The sequence below is a fragment of the Rousettus aegyptiacus genome, unplaced genomic scaffold, assembly GCF_014176215.1.
Source record: "Rousettus aegyptiacus isolate mRouAeg1 unplaced genomic scaffold, mRouAeg1.p scaffold_m13_p_4, whole genome shotgun sequence".
Taxonomy (NCBI): domain Eukaryota; kingdom Metazoa; phylum Chordata; class Mammalia; order Chiroptera; family Pteropodidae; genus Rousettus; species Rousettus aegyptiacus.
The window spans coordinates 70,142,578-70,165,087 of record NW_023416307.1 but is presented as its reverse complement, the minus strand read 5'-3'; the positions used below and the strand labels follow the sequence as shown (position 1 = coordinate 70,165,087).

Genomic DNA, 22,510 nt, shown 5'->3' with positions numbered 1-22,510 from the left:
CATGTGCTCAGCTCCACATTGGCAATGTTGGACAAATGGAATACAGTTGACATCTGTGTCTCTGCTGAGGTTGGGTGTGCTGGGGATTAGCTTTAGTTTCCCCTTTTTGGTATCTACCACACCCTAGCAGGGCTTATTTGCATTTCAGTTGCAATTAACTTCTCCTTGGCTAGAGCTCTTGTAGTACTGCTGTAGCTTTAGCACGTACATATGCCGTAGGGGTTATCTACTTCAGCTCACTTTGTGCCAGCTGGATGCGATCTTCTCCTACCCATTCAAATCGCAGGAGAATGACGCCAGCCAGCCCTACTTTGACACATGGGACTCGTCTTGCACCTGTTTGAAGTGACTAGAGCTTCCTTGCCACATTCAGCTTCTGCCTTTCTACTGCACCCTGGCCCCAGTATAGCTCTGAGCGCATTTGCTATGACTGCGAAGTATATTTCTGGGAAGCTCAGTAATGTGGGGAGAGGTGTTTGTTTTTGTTTGTTGTTTCCAGTTGAGTGGAAGTTTCATAGAAGCCATTCTTTCCTAGTACCTCCAAGTCTTCTCTCAGGTAGCATTGTGGTTCTCTGGTTACATGCCTATCTCTGTACAACCCTGAGTTCAGATCTATGCTTGAAAAGGCAAAGGCAAACAGTGGCAGGAGACTAAATGTTGGGCATGAGGGTAATGGAGCCCAGTTCCACTGATAATCTCAGCCCCTTCCCTCTCACTCTCCAGCTCCTCTATATGGCTACAATAACGGCATGCATGAGAAATTCTGTGAGAGCTTCTAATTCCTAAAGACATATTCCTCCCTGGGCCAGACCCTGCCAGGAAGGGAGGTGGGGAGGCGCCAATCAGTGCCTGTAGAGCTGACTCTGGCCCCTGACTTGCCTCTCATGATTAGGAAGTATAGGCTATTTGGTGGATGAAGTGTCACCTGCCTTGACTTGTTTGTTTTTCAGAAATGTTTCTTTGTTGAGGACCTGGGCCTTGCTCTTGTGGGTTCCTGCCATTTACTTATTTTTAATGGTAACACACTAGTGTTCTATCTTCTATCTGAATTCATAGAAGCACACACAAATAGGCTGGCCTTGGTCTGTATTTACATCTGAGAACTTGATAACCCTGTGAAGACGTTGGGCCAGATCCTAGTTACTATCGTATCTATTACCTTCTATCCACTTGGTACTATCAAAATGAAATCCTTTTTAAAAGTTTTAACTCTTAGGTGCTGCTCATTCACCTCATCTAGTCTAGCTCAATGCTTTCCACCATTTTTCATGTCCCAATATACATAGAGCATGACACTATTTAGATGTGAGGGCTCATTCCTAGGCCAAGGCCAGGGTGGGTCTGGCTTTCACAGGCCTCCCAGAGCCCCTGCTTCTTCCCCACCACTTACACTCAGCTGGCTACTTTTGGACTGAGGGAATTTGTATTTTTCTCTGACGACCCTGTAACCACCAAGGACATATCAGTGTGTTGAATCAGAGGTTAGAAGCTCTGACCCAAGACTTAATTCAGATCACAATCTCAGGGTGCAGCCAGGAGTCCCATTTATAAAAATCTCTCAATATATCTTCAGAGGGTGAGCATAATACTTACACAGGGCATGTGGCTTAGGGAGAACTAAGTTACTTTGCTCAGCATAGTCACCACCATCTGCCTTTCTGGGGGAGGAAAGAAAGAAGGATACCAACACTGCACGTCCTCTGTCCCCTCCAGGTCATTGTGTCCAAGCTCCTTGGCTCTGTGGCCACATTCTGTTGCTTAGCATGCTTCTTCCTACTCACCACATTCCTGACTATTACACAACTTCCACATATTCCTGACCTGGGAACTAATGTGGGGCGAGTTTCAACTTTGCTACACCTTCTGCAAGCTTAGACCATTGCTTCTTATGAAATGGTTGGAGGCATAACAGTGCATTCTGCTGATGCTGTCTGCTTGTGGCACTGTGACCCACACCTCGACAACTTGTCTGAGTGGGTGCAGATATTTCAAGAGTATCTAGTCCCCTTTTAACTCTTTGGACTGTGCGGTACCAGGTATTGCTCCTTATACTTAAATGAGACTGTAAGAATGTTCATCATCTATCCATTCGTTTATCTACTTGTTTAACAACCCATTCAACAAATGCTGAGCAATGGGGATATAAAGATAAAAAGACATAGTTCTTGCTTTCCAGAAGTTCACTGTCCAGCGAAGGAGACCCTAGGTATATAATGATGGTATGCATGAAAAATTCCATGAGACTTCCTTGGGAACACAGAAAAAGGGATCCTCACACTTAGAGAGTGGGTCAAGGATATTTCTTGGCTGAAATGAAGTGACTACTGAATTGAGCTTTTTTCCATCTCTTTCTTCCTTTTTTTTTTTTTTTCTTTTTTCTTGAACTGAGTTATGCAGGATGTGTGTTAATCGGTGGAAGGAAGGGTTCCAGGTAGCAGGAAAACTCTACGGAACTAAGGAGTCATGTAAGAGAGCTTGACATATTTGAGGAACTTCAAATGCCACTATTTTTGTTTATTTGTTTGTTTTGGTCATAACAGAGTCCTAATGGACAGCAGAAAATAAGATAAAGATCCCTCTAAAATATGTCTGGAGGAGGAAGGGGAGACTCCTATATTAACCTGCAATGGTTAGGTCATACTTTTGAAATGAGAGTGTCTGTGAGATTTAAACCAATGCCTTATAGGAGCCCCGTGATGTTTCGACCTGAAGAAGAGAGAGATTTAGATAGCAGTTTGGCTCGATGAGGCTTATTGTATTGGCTTCTGTGAGTATAGGCAGTACAATCGAGTGAGGGATATTGCGTTCTGAATCTTGCTTCTTTCACTCAAAAGACAAGATCTTGGGCAAGTTACGTGATGCCTCCCAAACAGTATCCTCGTTTATAAAGATGGTTTTCATAATGCCTACCTCACTGGGATTGATGTGAGAATTAAATCACATAATTTATTGACATATGAAAGAACCGAATATAGTAAATACCTAACATATGTTAGCTTCTCTTTCCTTCATCTTTTTTCTTTCCACTTTTTCCTTTCCACTTCCCGCTCTCCCTTTTTCATGGATCAACTTTTCATTAAGTGTGTAATACATGTCAAGCATCCTGCAAGGATCTGTATTATCCATTATTGTTTCCACATGTGGCCAGGGAACACTTGATATGTGGTTAGTCCCAATTGATATATTCTAGAAGTAAAAAATACAGAAGTTGAAGACTTTGTACAAAGAAAAAGGAATGTAAACTAATATTTTTTTTCTATAGATCACATGTTTAAATGTTAATATTTTGTATATATTTGGTTAAATAAAATATGGTATTAAATTAATTTCACCCGTTTCTTCTTATTTTTAACAATGTGGCTACTGGAAATTTAAAATTACATATGTGGCTTGCATTTTATTTCTATGGGACATCACTGTGCAGGCTTTTGGTGACTCAATGATGAAAAGAAAAATTGACTTTGTGGAGCTTATAGTCTAGTGAGAGAAGGCAGAAAACCACAACCAACAATAAAAATAACAAAAAGAAATAAAAACTAAATTAAAAAAAAACACATAGAAAAGTCCACATTGCAATAAACACTGTGAAAAATTATTTTTATGAAGTGGAAAACTGGAAGACCTAATTTAAATCGACTTCAATTAGGATGGTCGCAGAAGCCTCCCTGAGAAATAGTCATTGTGCTGGGCTTGCAGGGAGGCCTTCCTTCTTAGAGTTTTCAGGCAAAAGTGAGAATAGAGCATCCCAGGCAGAAGAAACAGATGGCCAGTCAATATTTATTGAGTCTACCAAATACCCAGGGCATTGAGGAAAAGTTGTGGGGCTGTCAGACACAAGAAGGCTCCCAGACTCCTTGGAGCTTGTGGTCTGGTGAGGAGACAGAAGAGGCATGCACCTGAGTGTGCAGAGTTGGGGCAACTACTGGCTCTGGGAGTCTTTCCTCTTCTCTTCTCTCCCCCTTAGACCATAATGGACCACAGTCTTGGCTCTGAAGGTCCCCAAGGCCTGCCAGTTCTTCCTTCTTGTCAGGTAGTGCTCACATCTCTCCTTTGTCCTGTTCCCACTGCTGTGTTCTGACTGAGACTCATTATCTCAGAACTGAGTGTCTGCAATTGCCTCTTAACAAGTTTCCTTTACTCCAGCCTCTGGATCTCTTTAATATCTTCTGTATACTGCCAAATTAATACCGAAATACCATGTAGATTACGTAACACCTGTGCTTCACAGCTTTTACTAGCTTCCTGACATTGGAAGAGGAGCAGTTTGCCAGGAGCTGCTGCACTTCTCTCTCTCTTTTTACCATAATGACACAGTTTCTACATCACCCTTTGTGCCAGGTATGTTGGAGTCCTCATTGATCTTCGAACATTGAGTTGCACTGTCTCCCAGGGAAGAGCAAGAAGAGCGTATGAATAAGAGCATCGGTTTTAGGGTCAGAGAGACCAGGTTCAAATCCCAGCTCTGCCATTTAACAGGCAGTGAGAACCCTTTCAATAAGTTATTCATCTTTTCTAGGCATTAGTTTCTTCTTCTGTTAATACCAGGAGGCTGAGAGTAATTTGTACCCCTGGGGAACGAACAGATAAAGTGGTGCACCATAGGTAGAGCATTTTGCAGGTGCTTAGTCCATAGTAAATCCTTAATCTGTGAGCAGTGTTTAAGTGAACGGCAAGCAGTACATGTGTCGATTAAGAGTAACAACCCCAGAAACCACTGGCTTTCATTTTTCATCCCTAGTTTCAGTTAGCAGATTTCTTCTCTCTGGGGATAGGCTGGGTTCCAGATTTCTGTCTATCTTCGGTGCTGGCCAGAAACCTTGAATAGTGTTGTCAAGGAGCTGGGTGGGACCTCAAGAGACAATCCAGTGTAGGACCCCTGAGACCCCTCAGTGTGTCCAAGTAGATCCAGGGGAGTTAGTTGAAAAACTCCTGTCAGCCTTTGTGGGGCTTGCTATTTTTTTCTTGCATAGCAATCTCTAGTCGTTTTGTTTTTCCCACTAAAGTCTATTATTGCTGGTTTGTCACTTGCTTTGGGCCACTCTTAATTAGATGTCTCTTTTGACTTCTCTCAGTGAGAGAGTGAAAAAGGCTTGAAGCCAAGGATATAGGATACTGGGGGTCTAGTCGCGCCTCAGCTGTGAGCCTTCAGGTGAGTTCTTCCTGTGTTCCTGATCATACTTCTTAAGGTCCTCCATAGAATCAATTAGATCATGGACTTTGAAGGGTTAAAAGTCTCACACAATTCCTCCTCCTCCTTCTTCCATCCTCTTCTTCTTCTTCTTCTTTTTTTTTTTTTTTTGCTGGGACTTGGTTTAAGATCCACTGTTAAAATGACGAAGCAACTTGTGGTCTTTTCATGGGGAACGGTTTTTTAGACAGTACTGCAGGTAGAGTTAAGGCAAATCGGCCATAGGGAACTCTGTTATTTTAAATGGAAAAAAAGTAAAAAAGTCATCTTCCAAAAACAGTTATAGATTTTTTTTTAAAGTACAGTAGTTTTGGATTGCAACAGACTGGTCACAACTCAGACAAATTAAGTTCCAAAGAATACACTGTGCTTCAGAGCCCCTAAGTAATTCAGCAGGGTCTTTTTCAAATTAGGAAGCTTTAACTGGAAGAAAGCTTTAATTGAAGGTTGACTTTTATATTTGTAGTTAAAGGCAGAAAGTGAGTTAATGTGCCTAGAATATGGTTTTTAGACCAAAACACAAAAATCCTGTATCATCTGTTAGGGTCAGTATTTTAAAATATGTATTTAAAACACATAAATACAATTTAAAATGATAATATATACATATATTATATATGTGCATATACTTTTGGGGGGCATCATCTACATCAGAAATCATTGAACAAGAACCATCATCTTTTAATTTATCTGTTTGAAAGACGTAGTATGCATCAGATTGTCAATGAGAGGAATATAATACCTGGTCTAGAGTTAGTGCACCAAAAATATTTGTAAAATGAGAATAGATGAAAATGAATTTAAAAAGTAAGTTTTCAATAACTCCTTTATAGAGGTCAAAGTGTCTATAAATTACTCAGTTTAAATTATTATAGTATTAAAGACTTAAATGTTAGATCTGAAACTATACAACTCCCAGAAGAAAAACATAGACAGTAAACTCTTTGACATTACTCTTAGCAGTATCTTTTGGATATATCTCCTCAAGCAAGGGAAACAACAGAAAAAATAAACAAATGGGACTACATCTAACGAAAAAATTTTTGCATGGTGAAGGAAATCATCATTAAGTTGAAGTTGATAAACTCCTAAGTATCTATTGACATGTTCTTGGGGCCAGGGAGGGAGGTCTACAAGCTTTCCATTATAATAGTCTAGCTCTGTATTTTCATCTCTACAATAATTGAGAAATAAGCATATTCTAGATTACTTAATTGAGCATCTTCTATGAGAGTTCGACCAAGGATCTCAGTACTGGAGCTCACATTTGTATTTAGGATCATGACAGGGGCAAATAGAACTGCTTTAATTATCAAGGGTTGATGAATAAAGAATATGGACTTAATATGCCAGACTGCCTTTCAGTGTATTTCAGTGGCTTTCAATTTATATAGAGAATTGAGTCAGTTTAGGGACACATACTGTACAGATTCTGGACCAAAAAGTAGCTGTTAGTGCCATAGTCATACTGAGAAAGATGATTTATTGTAGCAGAAATCATTGTCTGTTGTATTTGATATATATTAGTTTGTTTGATTAGTTTATAGTTTTGTTGCTGTTGGAGCCACTGAAGGAGTCCTCGGTTGTTCTCTGCCGATGCAGTGAAGAATTACAGATCAGTGAGAGTTAGAAAAAGTAAGACTTATTAAAACATGTTTCAAGAGAGAAACAGGTTAGATTAAAGTATGCTCCAAGGGAGGGGCGGGTTATAGTGAAGAGGGCTGTAACCTCGTGAAAGTGGAGAGGTCTGTATTATATTAGTGCCATGATAAGAGATTGCAAGGGTGGTGTTAGTAGATGATTTGCATGTGAGGTCATTTTGATAGACATTTGACTGTTGACTAACCCTTGTCTACTGTGCATATGGTTATCCCGAGTTCAGTCTGTTAAAATTAGATTCATGAACTTCCAGGAATAGGCATGATATTATAAAATGATATAATGGGGCTGAGGTGAAAAGAAGGTAAGTGTAGGACTGATTGTATATGCGCTTGCAGCCAGATTAAACCAGTTACTAGTTTATGACCTGTCATTCTTTTGTTCCTCAGGATGTGAGAGTGATTTATAACTATGAAATGGTTGTTTCAGGGAAATCTTTGGGCAGGGCCTTTATTCCCCAGTCGCTCATGTCTACCTAACTACCTAACAGTTTTGCTTATATTTAACTTACAAACTGCTTTTATTTTTATAGCTATCCAAATATATATTTTTTGCTATTTAAGAAAATTTATAATAAAAACAATTTAAGTCAAGATACTGGCTCTGAAAGAATGTTTTTCCCTTTAAAAAGTCTGCACATAACTCAAGTTTGAGAATCTGCTTTATCCAGTTTATTTCTTTCATATGGCTGTGAGCTATGCCCACATTCACTGAAATTTGTTTTGTTAAGGAGTGACTTCCTGCTGAGGGTATTTGGAATCTAATGAGTGCCTGGAGAACAACACCCAGGGGTGCGCAAAGATAAAGAGTTGTATTGGGGAATGGGTGTTTGGGATCATTCTGCTCTCCCTGACATCATCTCAAACCACAGCTGCCTCCTGTCTATCTTTTACTGGTACCCTGTGAGTTCTGGTAAATGGAGAATCCATAGGCCATACCTACACATTATCAAAACAACTCTTTGGAAAGGTAAAAAGCAAAATAAAAGCCATCTAAAGCAGTCCTCTCCAACTTTAATATGCTGATGAGTTACCTGGGATCTTGTTAAAATGCAGATTCTGACTCAGGAGGTAAAGAATTGGGCCTGAGAAGCTGCATTTCTAACTCTCCCTGGTGTTGCTACTAGTCCATTCACTGCACATCCAGTAACTCTTTTGTCTGTAGTCACAATCATCTTACTTGATTTTTCTTAGACAATGCATATAAAGCTCTTAGTACAGTGTTTGATACAGAGTCAGCATTCAATAAATGTTCATGATCTTGTGATGGTTGTTACAATTAGCTTTTGATGCATGAAGAAAGGGAGAAATAAGTGATGGGAAAGAAGACAGGAATTTAAAGATGGTCATACTTGAGTCAGGATCCCAGTTTTACCATTCACAAGCTATTTGACCTGGACAAGTTAGCCTTTCAAGTATCTATCTCGTTAATGTGAAATGGGGAGAAAAATATTATCTCATGGAATTGAGAGGATTCTATATACTCTTGGAGTGGCGGATGCTCAACAAATGTAATTTTTCTTCTTTTTCCCTTTTGGACATAGACTCGGGGTTGAATACTAGTTCTGTCATGATACTATTGTGAGTCTTGTTATAATCTTTATGAAATGCACCTCTTTATCATTATCTTCAAAATGGGGATAATAATTATGAGGATTAAATTAAGTGGTGCATGTAAAATGTGTTGGCACTATTGGACAGCTCTTAACATTTCCAGTATTTGCATAGCCCACCACACCTTTTCTACCTTCAGCCTTTCTAATTGTTTCTTCTTACTTTCTTGTCTAATTTTTTATTTATTTTTATTATTTTTAATTTTTTTTTTTGTCATGGCAACCTTTGGTTGACCTCACAGATTGCAAGGACCTTATCAGCTTACATCCCTTATTTTTTATTTTTAATGCTTACAGCACATGGTCTTCCTAGGTGGTCTCCCATCCAAGTACTAACCGGGCCCGACCCTGCTTAGCTTCTGAGATCAGATGGGATCAGGCTTGTTCAGGGTGGCATGGCTGTAGACTCTTGTCTAATTTTTGTATATTCCAGCATGAGGAGATCTGCAACTCTGCTCCTAATGCTGTCTTTTCCTAGGCACACTGGGACGAACAATTCTGAAGCCCAAAACAGCCAGGCAGGAGAGATTGGGCTAAATTGCCTTCCAATCCCACTCTTTACACCCTAAATTTACAGAAATCACTTTTGCTTCCCACCTGAGTTGGAATAAGACACCCCTCAGGAGAGCTTTAAGGCATTTAAAGCAAAAATAACCTTTAACATTTGTGTAGTGTTCACTATGTAGCAAGAACTTTACTTGTGTTATGTCAGCTTATTCCTCAATTTAATAAAGTAGTCCTATTAATATCATCACTCCCATTTTATTGAAGAAGAAATTGAGGCAAAGTTAAATAATGTGCCTCAGGTCAAGCACACTGGTGGAGCTGGCCTTTGTATGCGATTAGTCTGATTCCAGAATCTGAGCTTTTATTCCCCTAGGGAGGATTTTAAAGTGTTGATGTCAGGGCTCAACCAGATGGATTGAAGCAGAATCTCTAGGAACTGAAGTTCCGGTACTGGCTGTTTTTTTATGAGTTCTTCAAAGGATTCCGTGGGCAGTCAGGACTGGGAAGCAGACAACACTACACTCTTGAGTCTCCCTTAATTACTTGGAATCTGAGAGTCTGTAGATAGTACTACTATTCCCATTCTCTTCTTCCTTACTGCCTGCCAGCGATTTTTTTAAAAAAAATATTTTTATGATCGTTAGAGGCCCTCCTTCTGACTTGCATTCCTGAGAAGGTGAGGTAAGCTGAATAATGGTTCCCCAAAGATGTCCATGTCTTAATCTCTAGAAACTGAAAATACGTTACCTTACATGTGTAGGGAGGCAAAACGTGACCTCTACCCGTTATATTTTCAGATGAGACTTTTTAACAAAAAGACAGATTAACAAGAGAAAAACAAAAACAGTTTTTTAACACTTACAGTGCATATCATGTGAGAGAAACCTCAACAAAAAGTAATTCAAAGCTGAGGTTTAGAATTTCAGCTTACATAGCATCCTCAATAAAGAACTATAAATTTGCGGAAAAGCAGTTTTAGGCTTCCAAGGATGGCAAACTCTGGGAAGGTAAGTATATGGGAGGGAACTAAAGGGATAACTTTTGCTTGCAGATTCCTCTGGGAATCTGTCTCCAGTAAAAGAATTTATATTTTGCCTTTAGTCAAAAAAGGGAAGAGTAGAGAGAACTTTTCTTGCATTTGCTGCTTAATTGCCTTCCACTCAAAATAATTTTTATGTCAAAGAGGCATATTTTGGGGTGACATATTCTGATTTACTTCACATGGTAAAGGGATTTTGAAGATTTGATTAAGTTGAAGATTTGGGGATGAGAAGATTACTCTTGATTATCTGAGTTGGCCCAATGTAATCACAAGGTCCTGGTCCTTATAAGAGGGAAGGAGGAGGGTCAGCATCAGAAGAAGGACATGTAGCGACAGAAGAATGGGGGCCAGCATCAGAGAGAGATTTAAAGATACTGTGCTACCGACCTTGCGGTTGGAGGGAAGAGCCAGGAGCCAAGGAATGCAGGTGGCCTCTAGAAGTTGGAAAAGGCAAGGAAATGGATTCTCCAGGAGCACGGCGCTGCCAACACCTCGATTTCACTCCAATGAGACCCATTCCAGACTTTCGACATCCAGAACGATGTTACTAAATTTGTGTTGTTATTAGTGGTAATTTGTTAGAGCAACAATGGGAAACTAAAACCAGGAGCACTTCGCGTTATAGAAAGAACGCTGTCTACCAACTGCAGAGATTCGGGAAGTTATGTACACACAACTTACACATGAATATTAATAGCAGCTTTATTCATAATTATCCAAACTTGCAAGCAACCAAGATGTCTTTAAATAGGTGAATAAATTTTAAAAAGCCCAGTGGTACAGCCATACAATAAAATATTATTCAGCAATAAAAGGAAATGAATTATCAAGCCACAAAAGATATAGAGGAAATTTAAATGCATATTGCTGAGTGAAAGAATTCAGTCTGAAAAGGCTGCACCCTGTATAATTCCAGTTATATGACATTCTGGAAAAGGCAAAACTATAAAAATGGTAAAAAGATCAGTGGTTGTCATGGGCTTAGGGGAAGGAAGGAAGTGATGAAGAGTGAAGCACAGGAGATTTTTGTGGAATATTCTATATGATACTATAATGATGGATACATGACATATGTATTTGTCAAAACCCAAAGAACTGTAAAACACAAATTGTGAAACATAGTGTAAATTACAGACTTTAGTTAATAGTAATGCATCAAGATTGGTTCATAAATTGTGACAGATATATCATAAATGCAAGATGTTAATTATTAGGAAACTGTAAAGCAGCGAGGAGATAAAACATGGAACTCTGTAATTTCTGCTCAATTCCTGTAAATCTAAAACTTCTATAATATTGAGTTTCATTAATTTAGAAATATAAAAAAGCACAAAAAATAATATGCCAAACACTTGTGTTCCTACCATGCAGAACTGACATTTTACATCATTTGCTTCAAGTTTTTCTTTCTTTAAAATAAAAGAATAAAATATTACGGTTGAAGTATTTCTTGACATTCCTCAGTTCTATTCACTCTTGCCAAAGGAAACCACTATTATTAGTGCATATCCTCACTTTTATACCTTTGTATTCAGATATGTACATGAGCAATGAATAGTATTTTTCAGGTGTTTAAAAACAACACTTAGTTGTATCAAACTCTGACAGTGTTTTTGCAACTTTTTTTTTCATTCAACTTAATGCTTTAAAACCTATCCTTGTTGCTAAAAATAGATACAATGCTTTTATTAAAAAATGTTTTAACCGTAGTATCATATTCTATTATGTATATATATATATATATATATATATATATATATGTATGTATGTATGTTGCTTCATGTTATTTTGTAAAATTTCTTTATTGATGGAGGTTCAGATTATTTCTAATTTTATGTTACTACAACCAATGAAGCAATGAACTTTTTTTTTGTTTTGGACATATCCAGGAGAACATGTGTGTGGATATTTTTAGGGTACATACTACAAATGAAATTGCTGGGTTGTAGGGTATGTGCCTTTTCAGCTATTCCAGCTACTGCAAAATTGCTTGGCAAAGTTGTAATGTCAATTTACACTTCTAGTAGTATACAAGTGTTCCCGTTTCTTCATGGTCTCAGCAACACCACTAATAGATCTTTTTAATTTTGACAATCTAATGGGTGAAATATACCTCTACTCTAACTTTAATTTTCTTTGCTTTCTAGTGAAATTGAGGATCTTTTCATACGATTATCAGACACTGAAGTTGTGCCTTGTGTTGAATGGTCTATTTTTATTCTTTGCCTATAGAAGGCAGGGAGCAATTTTTTTTTTTTTTAATAGATTCCTAGTTAAAAATTACCTTTGGCTACTCAGGCTTCTTCAGTTCCATTTATTGCTGATATCTTCTGTCTTGTGTGTTTTAACTTTATACGTATGGTAACATTGTGATAGAAGTACTGTAGACCCAGGGCTGGATAGGAATGCCAGTTTCATTACTTATTAACTGTGTGACCTCAGACATTTTAGCCCTCTCTAACTTTGTCTTGATTTCTTTATCTGCAAAATTGGAGTGATAATAGTATATTGTGAAGATTAAAAGAGTTAAAATACAAAGGACTTACTTGAGTGGAGACTAGTAAACAGAAAGCAATCAATAAATGTTAGCTATTATTTTGATGTATAAAAGCTTTAAGTTATTTTTCTTTTTATACGAAATGGATTTAAATATTTTTTAAAAAATATATATGACAGAATTTCATTTCTATATTATATAAAATGGGATATATTTAGGGACAAAATGATAAAACCACAAAGTTGTCAGGAATAAGCCTCTTTCAATGTTCACGGTTCCTTCCCTTATATATGGACATAATCTCATAATTTAAAGTAGTTGCCAAAGCTCTAGCCATTACATCATGTTCTAGCCTACAAGGAGAAAGAAGGGCAGAAGTGTCTGTTCTACGTTTTCAATAAGCTCCATTGAAGTACATAATTTACATACAGTATAGTTCACGTGTAAATTTTAAGCGTGTAATTTGATGGGCTTTGACAAATGTATACACTTGGGTGATTATCTTTTATATTCAATACAGTATATAGAAATTTTTCATCACCTTGAAGAACTTCTTCATGCTCTCTGCAGTCAGTCCCCTTCTCCTTACTCCAGACAACCACCAAACTACTTTCTATCAGTATAGTTTTATATTTTCTAGACTTTCATATAAATGAAGTTATGTGTCACGTACTCTTCTGGGTCTGGTTCATTTCAATTAGCAAAATGTTTTTGAGATTTGCCCACATTTTTTATATCAGTAGTTTGTTTCTTTTTTACTTAGAAACATATCAGTTTGTTCATTCACTAGTTGATGGGCATTTGGGTTATTTCCAGGCTTTGGTTATTATAAATGAAGCTACTATTAGCATCCATGTACAAATCTTTGTGCAAACATAATTTTAATTTCTTTTGGGTAAATACCCAGGAGTGGAATTGCTGATTTGAATTGTAAGTGCATGTTTAACTTTTAAAAAATGACAAACTGCTTTCCAATGGGACTGTACCATTTTGTTCCCACCTGCAGTGTATAAGAAGTCCAGTTGGTCCATATCCAGGCTAATATTTACTATTGTCAGTCTTTTAAAATTTAGCCATTTTAGTGGGTGTGTATTGGTATTTGTTATTTTAATTAACATTTCCAAAATAACTAATGAAGTTGAACATCTTTTCCTGTGCTTCACTGTCATTCATATATAAAAATTTTAATTTTTGATGTAGTCAAATTTATCAGTTCTTTCCTTCATTATTTTGCTTTACATCTTGTTTAAAAAATCCTTTCCTATCCCAAGGTCATACGGAACTTTTTGACTATTTTCTTTAAAATTTTAAAAAAATTCAATTCCTCACAATTAGGTTTTTAGTCCACCAAGAATTTATTTTTGAATCTGGTGTGAGGTAGAAATCTAGTTTAATTTTTATCTATAACTGGAGACTTATTTTTAAAAAATCTTTACCCACGGATTGGTATTCGTACTGCCATTTCTGCCATTCGCCAGCTTCTCACATGTGTAGCAGTTCCGGCTGTGTTTTCTTTTGTCTCCTGCTCCTATGGCAGGGGTGACTTCAACGTCTCCTATATGTTTCTGCCCCCATAAGTTTATTCATGCTGTTCCTTAGGTCTGGAGTGCTCTTCTCTTTCATCTACACCTTTCAAAATCCTACTCATTTTTCAAGGTCCAGCTCAAACGGCCCTCACAGTATCCTGTCATATGCATCCCTCCCACCCCTGAATTAAACGAAGGGGCTCATCATACATCTAGTAATTGATTTCTTTACTGTAAATCTTAGCTCACTTCTTTGGTATCACGGTCTTTTTTATTTTAGTTTTCGCTTCATTATTTTAGTTGACATTCAATATTATTTTATATTAATCTCAGGTATACAGAATAGTGGGTAGACATTTATATAATTTATGAAGTTAGCCCCCCCCCCATTAGTCTAGTACCCACCTGGTACTATACATAGCTATTACAGTATTAGTGGCTCTATTCTTTAAGCTGTATTTTTTATTCTTGTGACAATTTCATGAAATGCTCTAAAAATATTAATTAATCTGTCTGGTCTGATGTGTCATTTAAGGCCATTGTTTCCTTGTCAATTTTCTGCCTATAAGGTCTGCCAGTTGGTGTCAATGGAGTGTTACATTTCCATAAGTGTGTATTACTGTCAATCTCTCTCTTTATGTTGGTCAATATTTGCTTTATATATTTAGGTGCTCCGGTGGTAGAAGTAATACTTCTTTGAGTTGTCTCAAAGTTAGAATAACTAAAGTTGTTAGCACATAGTAGGTGTTCAATGAATGCTAGCTTCCTTCCCATCTCAGGTGCTACACTACTAACAGGAATAGTCCAGGCTTCTATTTACTCTGAAGAGTTAGTGACAGGCAGATGACACAACATGACATTTGTTCTTTCTGTTTGTTGTTTTTATTTCTTAAAATGTAAATCTTAGAATTGCTTCACCCTCTTTCATATTTTCACTTTTACAGTTCTAGTTGTCATTCTGGATGTTTGGTTAAAAATTACTCATGTGACATGGATGGTTTTAATTATTTAAAGATTGAGAGAGGTATGGGAATAAGAGGCAGGGGTATAGAAGAGATCAAAATAAAATAAAATAAAATATCTTAGTAATCCATGGTGAAATAAAATAAATACTAGCACGGTTATTGTTTTGTGACAAAGCCAGATTATCATTCTGGCCTCAGGAGCAGCTGTTGAAACACCTACCTCCACCCACTATGAAGCCTGATATGAGGAAACATGTCAGGGCTTACGACACTTAGGGGTAACAAATGGCTTCTGGGGTATGTTGATGGGAAGTCACATTAAAATCTTAATATCTTAGTGCCACTCTGCTTGTCTCCACATACACTACGCTTTTGTTTTTCAAACCTCAAGAATCCATAAAAATCAACTGACGAGTGCTTGTTAAAATTGCAGACTCCTGGGCCTCCCCCTGCTCATCAGTTTGGTAGATCTGAAGTGGGGCCCAGGAGTCAGCATTTAACTAACCACTACAGCTGTTTCCGCTAGTTGCCACACAGGTCAGTGTTTTAGGGAGGAGGGTCCCAGGCAGGAGTTCGTCATTCATTGACTATTAAGTACTAACTAGGTTTAAAGCATTAGAGGAGACATGGTCCTTGCTCACCAAGGGTTTAACCTTGAGAGGGAAAATAAGACTATTATATAGACAGGATATTAGCTATCATTTAGTCGGACTGTTTCTTCTTCCTTGTTCCCATTTCACTTTGTGTAAGTCTCACATTGGTTTAGAATAATTTATGCACTGATCACTCTACCAGATTGCATAATCCTTGAAGCGAGTGAGCTTCATTATTGACCTATAGCAATTTTGTTCCATTATCTTTTCTTACTCTCTGACTTTGGTTTTGGTCATGACTCCAACCCAGACACTTATGGCAATCTCTTCTTGAGGCGCTGTACATTAGAAAATGGTTTGTCTTTATAGGGCTTATCAAACATGTTCTGTTATGTTATTGTTTCCATAACTATTTTCTTTGTCTTATGTTTACCTTGATGACCCGGAAGAGAGACAGCAAAGATCACGTGTGCTATACTGGCTTTGGCTCTCATAACAGGTGGTACATGACTGAGGCTGGTGTTCATGCGGGTGGAAGATCAAAGTGGATCTCATTGGGAAATACTCTATGGCACAAGTTTAGACTGGAAGGTAGGATATTCAAAGGGGTGTGTCCCTAAATTCACATTTATGCAGGCATTGTTACATTCTGAGGACTTATGTGCTCAGCTTCATTCTGAAAGACATGAGCACATCGGTTTAGTCTCCAAAGAGGAAGAGTAGGCAGTTTTAGATTTAGACCAATCAGTTTCTGATTTTCCTTCTTGAGACCGGAACCACTATAAATTCTTGGAAGAAGAGAATTGAGCTGGACTCGACATTGAGGAAAGTGTGAAGGTAAGTATAGTTTAACTAAGACAATTCTTTTAAAACATTTAAAATTTGGGAGAGAAAATTTTAAAATGGAATGTTGAAGAATCAAAGAAATTTAACATTACATATGCTTATATATGCTTTGCTTTTAGTGTTAGGCAAATAGTAAAGAGAAGCTCAAGACATAGCTCAAATTGGTTTAGTATTGAGATTTACAAATGTGTCTTGAAATATGAGCCATTAACTAAGAATTAGGAATACTTCATTTTGGTGGTGGCTCAAGAAGAAATTTTAGTTTAAGTTTTTCCCTATGATATTCATTTTATATCTAGGTTAGCTATTGGATTGAGATTCCATCAAGAAAACTTTGGAATATCGTTCTTTGTGCTATTTTGAGTTCTTTCCTGTTTCTGTGCACAGGCATGGTCTGTGGTTTATGCAGCTGTAACGCTGAGAATTAATACCTAACACCTGATTTAGATCCTCGGCTTTGCCCAATAGTATCACTAAGTACTAGAGTTTAAAAATATTTCCCTTTTGGATGGTGAGTGAGTGAATGAGTGAGTGTGTGTGTGTGTGTGTGTGTGTGTGTGTGTGTGTTGGGGGGGGCAGTCAGAATAAAAGTGGCCAATAAGGACATTAGGAGCTGTAGCTCATCTTTAGCCCAGAGGATGATGTTTGGTGTTATTAAGAGCAAAGCGTTTGTTTGTTTGTTTGTTTGTTTGTTTTTTGTTTTTGTTTTTGTTTTTTGGATGGGAGAGGAGTAAGAATTTTTAGAATGAACTGCAGCTAGAAACCAGTTGAACCGTGTATCCTTTTAAGCTTGGGCAAACCACTTTCATTTTATGAGATCAGGCAGGAAAGGCATTAAGGAAGGACCTTTTTGTTTCTTATCCTGGAGATTTTCCCTGGGGTTTCTGCTGGCTATCTGGTAGATATATTCTGCTTAGTAGGTGAGAAAAGCCCTGTAGTCTCCTTCTAAAAAGAATGTGTCTGATTTTTAGGTTAAAATCTAATCAAATTCTGGAGTACCTGGATTTATAAGCAATAAGTCGCATCTGTAGGCAATAGTAAAACAGGGAACAAAAATAGATTTGTGAATAATGGTATTCTAGGAGATGACTGTGAAGTGGTATTTGAGGATTTGGGCAATTTTTTTTCTCTCCGCAACGAAAGTAAAGTAAAATGAGTGCCATTTTTGTTGCCAGGATCAACTGGGTTTGTAGAGTCCCACAGCTGGGCAAATATAGCAAGCCTGCTTTGACTTTGTTTTGTCTTTTAAACAGAGAATTATTGGAACCATCAGGCTGTTTTATTTTTATTTTTGGAATAATTTTATTTCATTTTTATTTATTTTTTAAATTTATTATTATTTTTTAATGCTGACTGGTTAATGAAAATGAAATCCAGCAAGTTTCAGGTCTACAATTTAACGGTAAGGCATATATATATATATATATATATATATATATATATATATATATATATATATTGCATTGCGTGTTCACTGCCCATAGTTAGATTTGTTTCTGTCACTACATATTTGACCCCTTTTACCCTTATCTACCTCCCTCATCCCTCCTCACCTGGTAACCACTTGTCTATTGTCCATATCCATGAGTCTTTCATCAGATTGTTTTAAATTAAAAGGCTGAAGATACAGAAATCCTATAAATGAAGTAGGAATGAGGACTTGCTTTTTTTCTGTACTCTGATCACCTCCTATTCCTCTTCAAGAACCTTCAACTACTCCCTTTTGCCTCCCTATCACATCCCAATGGCTGAGCTGAGATGTACTGGTCCATTCAGCTCTAGGGGCAGCAGGAACATGTTAGCTGGTCCTGAAGGTGAGTCGGGAAGATTATTTAGCTCACAGCTGCACTTTTAGGAAGGGCACAAATTAAAATTTTCTTGTCATCTTCAACATAAGTCATACGTTTTATGTATGCATTGAAAGTATTTATCAGGTAAATCTAAACATTTAAAAACAACAAGTTTTTGAACTCTGATTTTGCATTTTCTTTCTTCGTTAATGTACCAGAAGCCTCAAAAAATGGAGGCCCTTAACCTCTAAGAGTCCCTAGTTGTCTGCTATATAGGTTCTCAAAATATAGCAATGGACATAGAAGCTAATGAAGAGGACAGATCTTCAATAACTAATCACGCAAAGAATTTGAGGGCCTTTCTCCTGTCTGGGCCATCAGAGAGGATTCTCCAAGCAGATAAAGTTGAAGGGGCTAAAGAAATCAGCCAAATTTGAGGCAGGGGTGTGTAATGTAGCAGAGGTAATAGATCTCAATGACTAACTGGTTTTCGGGGACATAGGTGGACTCTAGGGTGATTTTCATATTTTGAATGTGAGTGAATGGTGGTGGTGTTAACTAACGTAGGTAACTGGAGGGGGGAATTACTGTCTGGCAGTGGGTGGGTTGATACTATAATTAGTATCAGTTTTGGGGTAGGTTGAGTATGAGTGGGCTTTGAGACATCAGAGTAGAGATATTTTATAAATATATTATCCTGTATTATAAGAAAGACTTAGTTACTCTTATTAATTTAGAACTTTATAGTACATAAGACACTACCCAGGTCCAGTAGGGGAGGAGAGAGAATAGATACGTGGTCCTTGCTTTCAAGCAGCTCATTCTCTAATTGCAGTTAAGGAATTAGATAACCACAGAAGATTCCAGTAACCTTCTAAGACAACATCAGGAGAAATGTGATAGGCTGTACATGAATGATGGTCAAGAGAATTATATAGATGCTTCTTGCTTTTCAGCAGTTAGTATCTAAGTAAAATTTCTCATCTGGGTTTACTTTTGTTTTGCCTTGGTAGTTTGAGGTGGGTTGAGGATTACATGAACTTGTTTAATAGTACTGTGGAATAACTTTGGAATAACTCATTTTAATTTTGCAATATAGTACAGTTATTCGTCCCATTTTACAGAAGATAAAACTGAGGCACTTGGAGGTCAAATAACTTGCCTGGTCATGTAGCTATAAATGGTAAAACTGAGATTCATATCCTTCTCAGATTTTTAAAAATCCTGTTCTTTTCACTAAATGTATCTCCTATCATTTAAGTTATTTGAAAACTTTGTTTTTAGTGGCTATAAAATTTATTTAATATTATCCTAATTTTAGACATATATATTGTGTTTAATTTGATGCCTATATTTCCAGTTATATCTTTAGTATAAATTCCTGGAAATAGGTTTTCTGTACCAAGGAATATAAAACCTTTAAGTCTCCTAAAAACATATCATTTTCTCCCAAAGAAAATCAACTGATTTACAGCCTGGGTGTATTTTTCAATCCCTCACAAAAGTATTTCTCAATCCCATAGAGTTTTCTAAGCCAAGACAAACAGGAGAACTAAATAATGCTATGATGAAGATGGTGGTTTGAATAATGAATCACAGAAAGTTAGAGCAGGAAGAAACTCCAGGTATTATCTAGGCCACCTTCTCCTTTTACTAATTAAAAACTAAGGCTCAGAGAGGTTAAGGGATGTGTCCCAAAACATACCACTAATTAGAGTTAGGACAAGAACCTGTACTTACCACTAAATAATATACTGAGTTAGAGTCTCTTGGATGGTTTGGATGATTCAAGGGTGTGCACCTGAGGTCTCAATTAGGTATGTAAGAAACTTTCATCATCTGAGTCAGCTTCACAGTTCCTCCCTTGAAATGTCACAATATGTTGGAGGTGGAAGTAACCCAAAGGTCTCTCTGAATTGATAGGTCCAGTAATCACCCAAGGAGATAAAGAACTCTGTTGGGCCGGGGAAACCCTGACATCCCCTTTCATGGTATGATCCACAAGGATGATTCTGAATTTTCTCTTCATTATTCCATTGATGGTACAATACATTTAAATAAAGGGCTGCTCATATAATTCAAAACTCATGTAAATCAAGACTGATTTTCTTTAACACTGACCAAAAATGGAGGACTTTTTTTTTTTGTCTAAGCATTATACTGTACACCTGAAACCGATATAAAATAATATTGAATGTCAACTGTAATTTTTGAAAAAGGGCATTTCTGTTTATTATTATTCCAACATGTACTAACTGTGTAAACATAATTTATGATTGATTTGGCTTGGTGTCCATCTGGGTTACCAGTTGGACTAAGCAAACCTCAACATTTCAATGACTGCATAATCAATGGTTGTTTCTTGCAAAATCTGAGGCAGGCTTGTTAGCTGTCCTCTATGTTGCAAATATGCTATGTCAAGGTTGCCAAGGCAGGGGAAGAGAGAGTTAAAGGAGTCATGTATGCTCTTAACTAACTCAGCCTAAAAGTGATAAATACCACAGCCCATTGGCTAGAACTAGAAACACAATTCTGATTGAGCTGGAGAAGAGGTTGGGAAAAGTGTGTGGAAGAGTATAGATATTTGATGAGCACTAATGGTCTCTTCTTTACACTTGAATCTTGATATTTTGAAATTGCCTAGCTAAAAAAATTTGTAGACAATTTTATATCATTTCAAGTTTTAAACATCAAAGTAAAACTTTCTATAACTTTTCTTCAAATATGCTTAAAGTGTAACTGTATGATAGAATACATACTATCATTTTAAGAAATTCTTTTGGACTCCCTGTTAAAAACAATGAAACTTTTGTTTAATAGTTGTGAGATTTGGGTAAGTCATTTAACTTCTCTAAACATATATCCCAATTGAAAATGAGATTTAATCCCTCATTCATGGGTATGTTGTAAAAATTAGGTTAGAGATCTTACGTAAAACACTTGACACAGTGCCTAGGATAAGGTAAATGTTCAAAGAATGTGAATTTTTCTTCTTATTGGTATTAGTGATATTGTAGTGTATCTACTACTATTGACAGTAATATCATTTTATCATTTTCTCTGAATCAGTGATGTATCCATAATCATCAGAAGACAGTGTACTTTATCGGAACAAGCAATGTTTTGGCTAAGTTCTGGAAAGGAAATGTCTTCATCTTTTATATGTTCTTATCTTGGTAGACATGGGGAGTTTCAGAGGTCATGCCCTCCCTGGAACTTTCTTCTTTATATCTGGTGTTTGGTGGACTATAAAGTGCCTTCTGAAGTATGCCTGCAAAAAGCAGAAGCGGACTTCCTACTTGGTTTCCAAAACATTATTCCGTCGGATAGAAATTTCAGAGGGAATCACAGTAGTCTGCATGGCTTTAATTGGTAAGTGGACTATCTCTCTGTTGTTTTCTCCATTCAGCTACTTTCACAAAGAGAAGATTTAATATTAAATCAAGAAATTGCTAAAATGTCTGAACATGCACTCTAATTGTAACTTCTATGTGATATAATTGTTGGAAGATGATACTTCATGTTTATACAAAGGTCTATTCCTTAATGAGTTAGTCATAGTAATTAACTTGCCTTCCCACTCAAGGCGAATTTCCTATGTCGAATTAGATGGAGCCTCTGAAATAATTTTTTGTCAGTTATTCTGATGCCTGAAAGAGTAAAGTCTGTTAGAAACCATTTTTCAAAATGACACCAGAATGGAAGTTTCAATAATAAATCATTGCTGATGTACTGTGCAGAAGGTCAGGCTGAAGAAGACCTCACCACATAACACTTATTATTTTTTGCGTGATTTCTAATTTGGAGAGGGAGGTTAGGTCAGATGACTCCTAAGACCTTCCTGTTGACTTTAAGATTCTGTGAAAATGTCCTATGTTTTTAGAGTTTTACTTCAATATCTGCTTTATGAAGGGCAAAACTTCCTAATTTTCCTTTGGATTTCGTTATGCTTAATTGTGGCGATAGATCTTTGCCATGGCCATTGAATTACAGGGCTACATTTTCCAAAGAGATAAATTTCCTTGACAAATTCTGGAGATTAACAAATATAGGAGCATTTTTAAGAAGGTTTAACTCTTTGTTTAGTTCACTAGACCATATGCTGTATCTGTCAATGCTTTCTCAGTTATCTGTAATCGGGGAAAAGCTGAACTCTACTATTTTTATCCTCAACCAAGCACAGCTCCCTACCTTGTGGTAGCTACCCAGAGATGCAGTGTATAAGAAGTACACAGCCTCTATAGAGCTGATCTTACAAATCCCAAACCCAAATCATTCAAGATAC

The 22,510-nt window shown here is 37.1% G+C and overlaps 1 protein-coding gene and 1 non-coding gene across 3 annotated transcripts in view; one reads left to right on the top strand and one right to left on the bottom strand.

Moving 5' to 3' along the window:
* TMEM45A (transmembrane protein 45A) overlaps positions 1-22,510 on the top strand; it is a 64,526-nt gene that overhangs the window by 26,915 nt on the left and 15,101 nt on the right. For both annotated transcript variants that reach the window (XM_016144710.2, XM_016144708.2), the window contains exon 2: positions 21,406-21,597. In XM_016144710.2, the coding sequence (XP_016000196.1) occupies positions 21,408-21,597 (190 nt within the window). In that variant the 5' untranslated portion in view covers positions 21,406-21,407. The remainder of the gene's footprint in view (positions 1-21,405; positions 21,598-22,510) is intronic.
* Positions 8,748-8,866, bottom strand: LOC118602422. The gene has a single exon (XR_004950716.1). It is a non-coding gene; the product is annotated as a 5S ribosomal RNA (ribosomal RNA).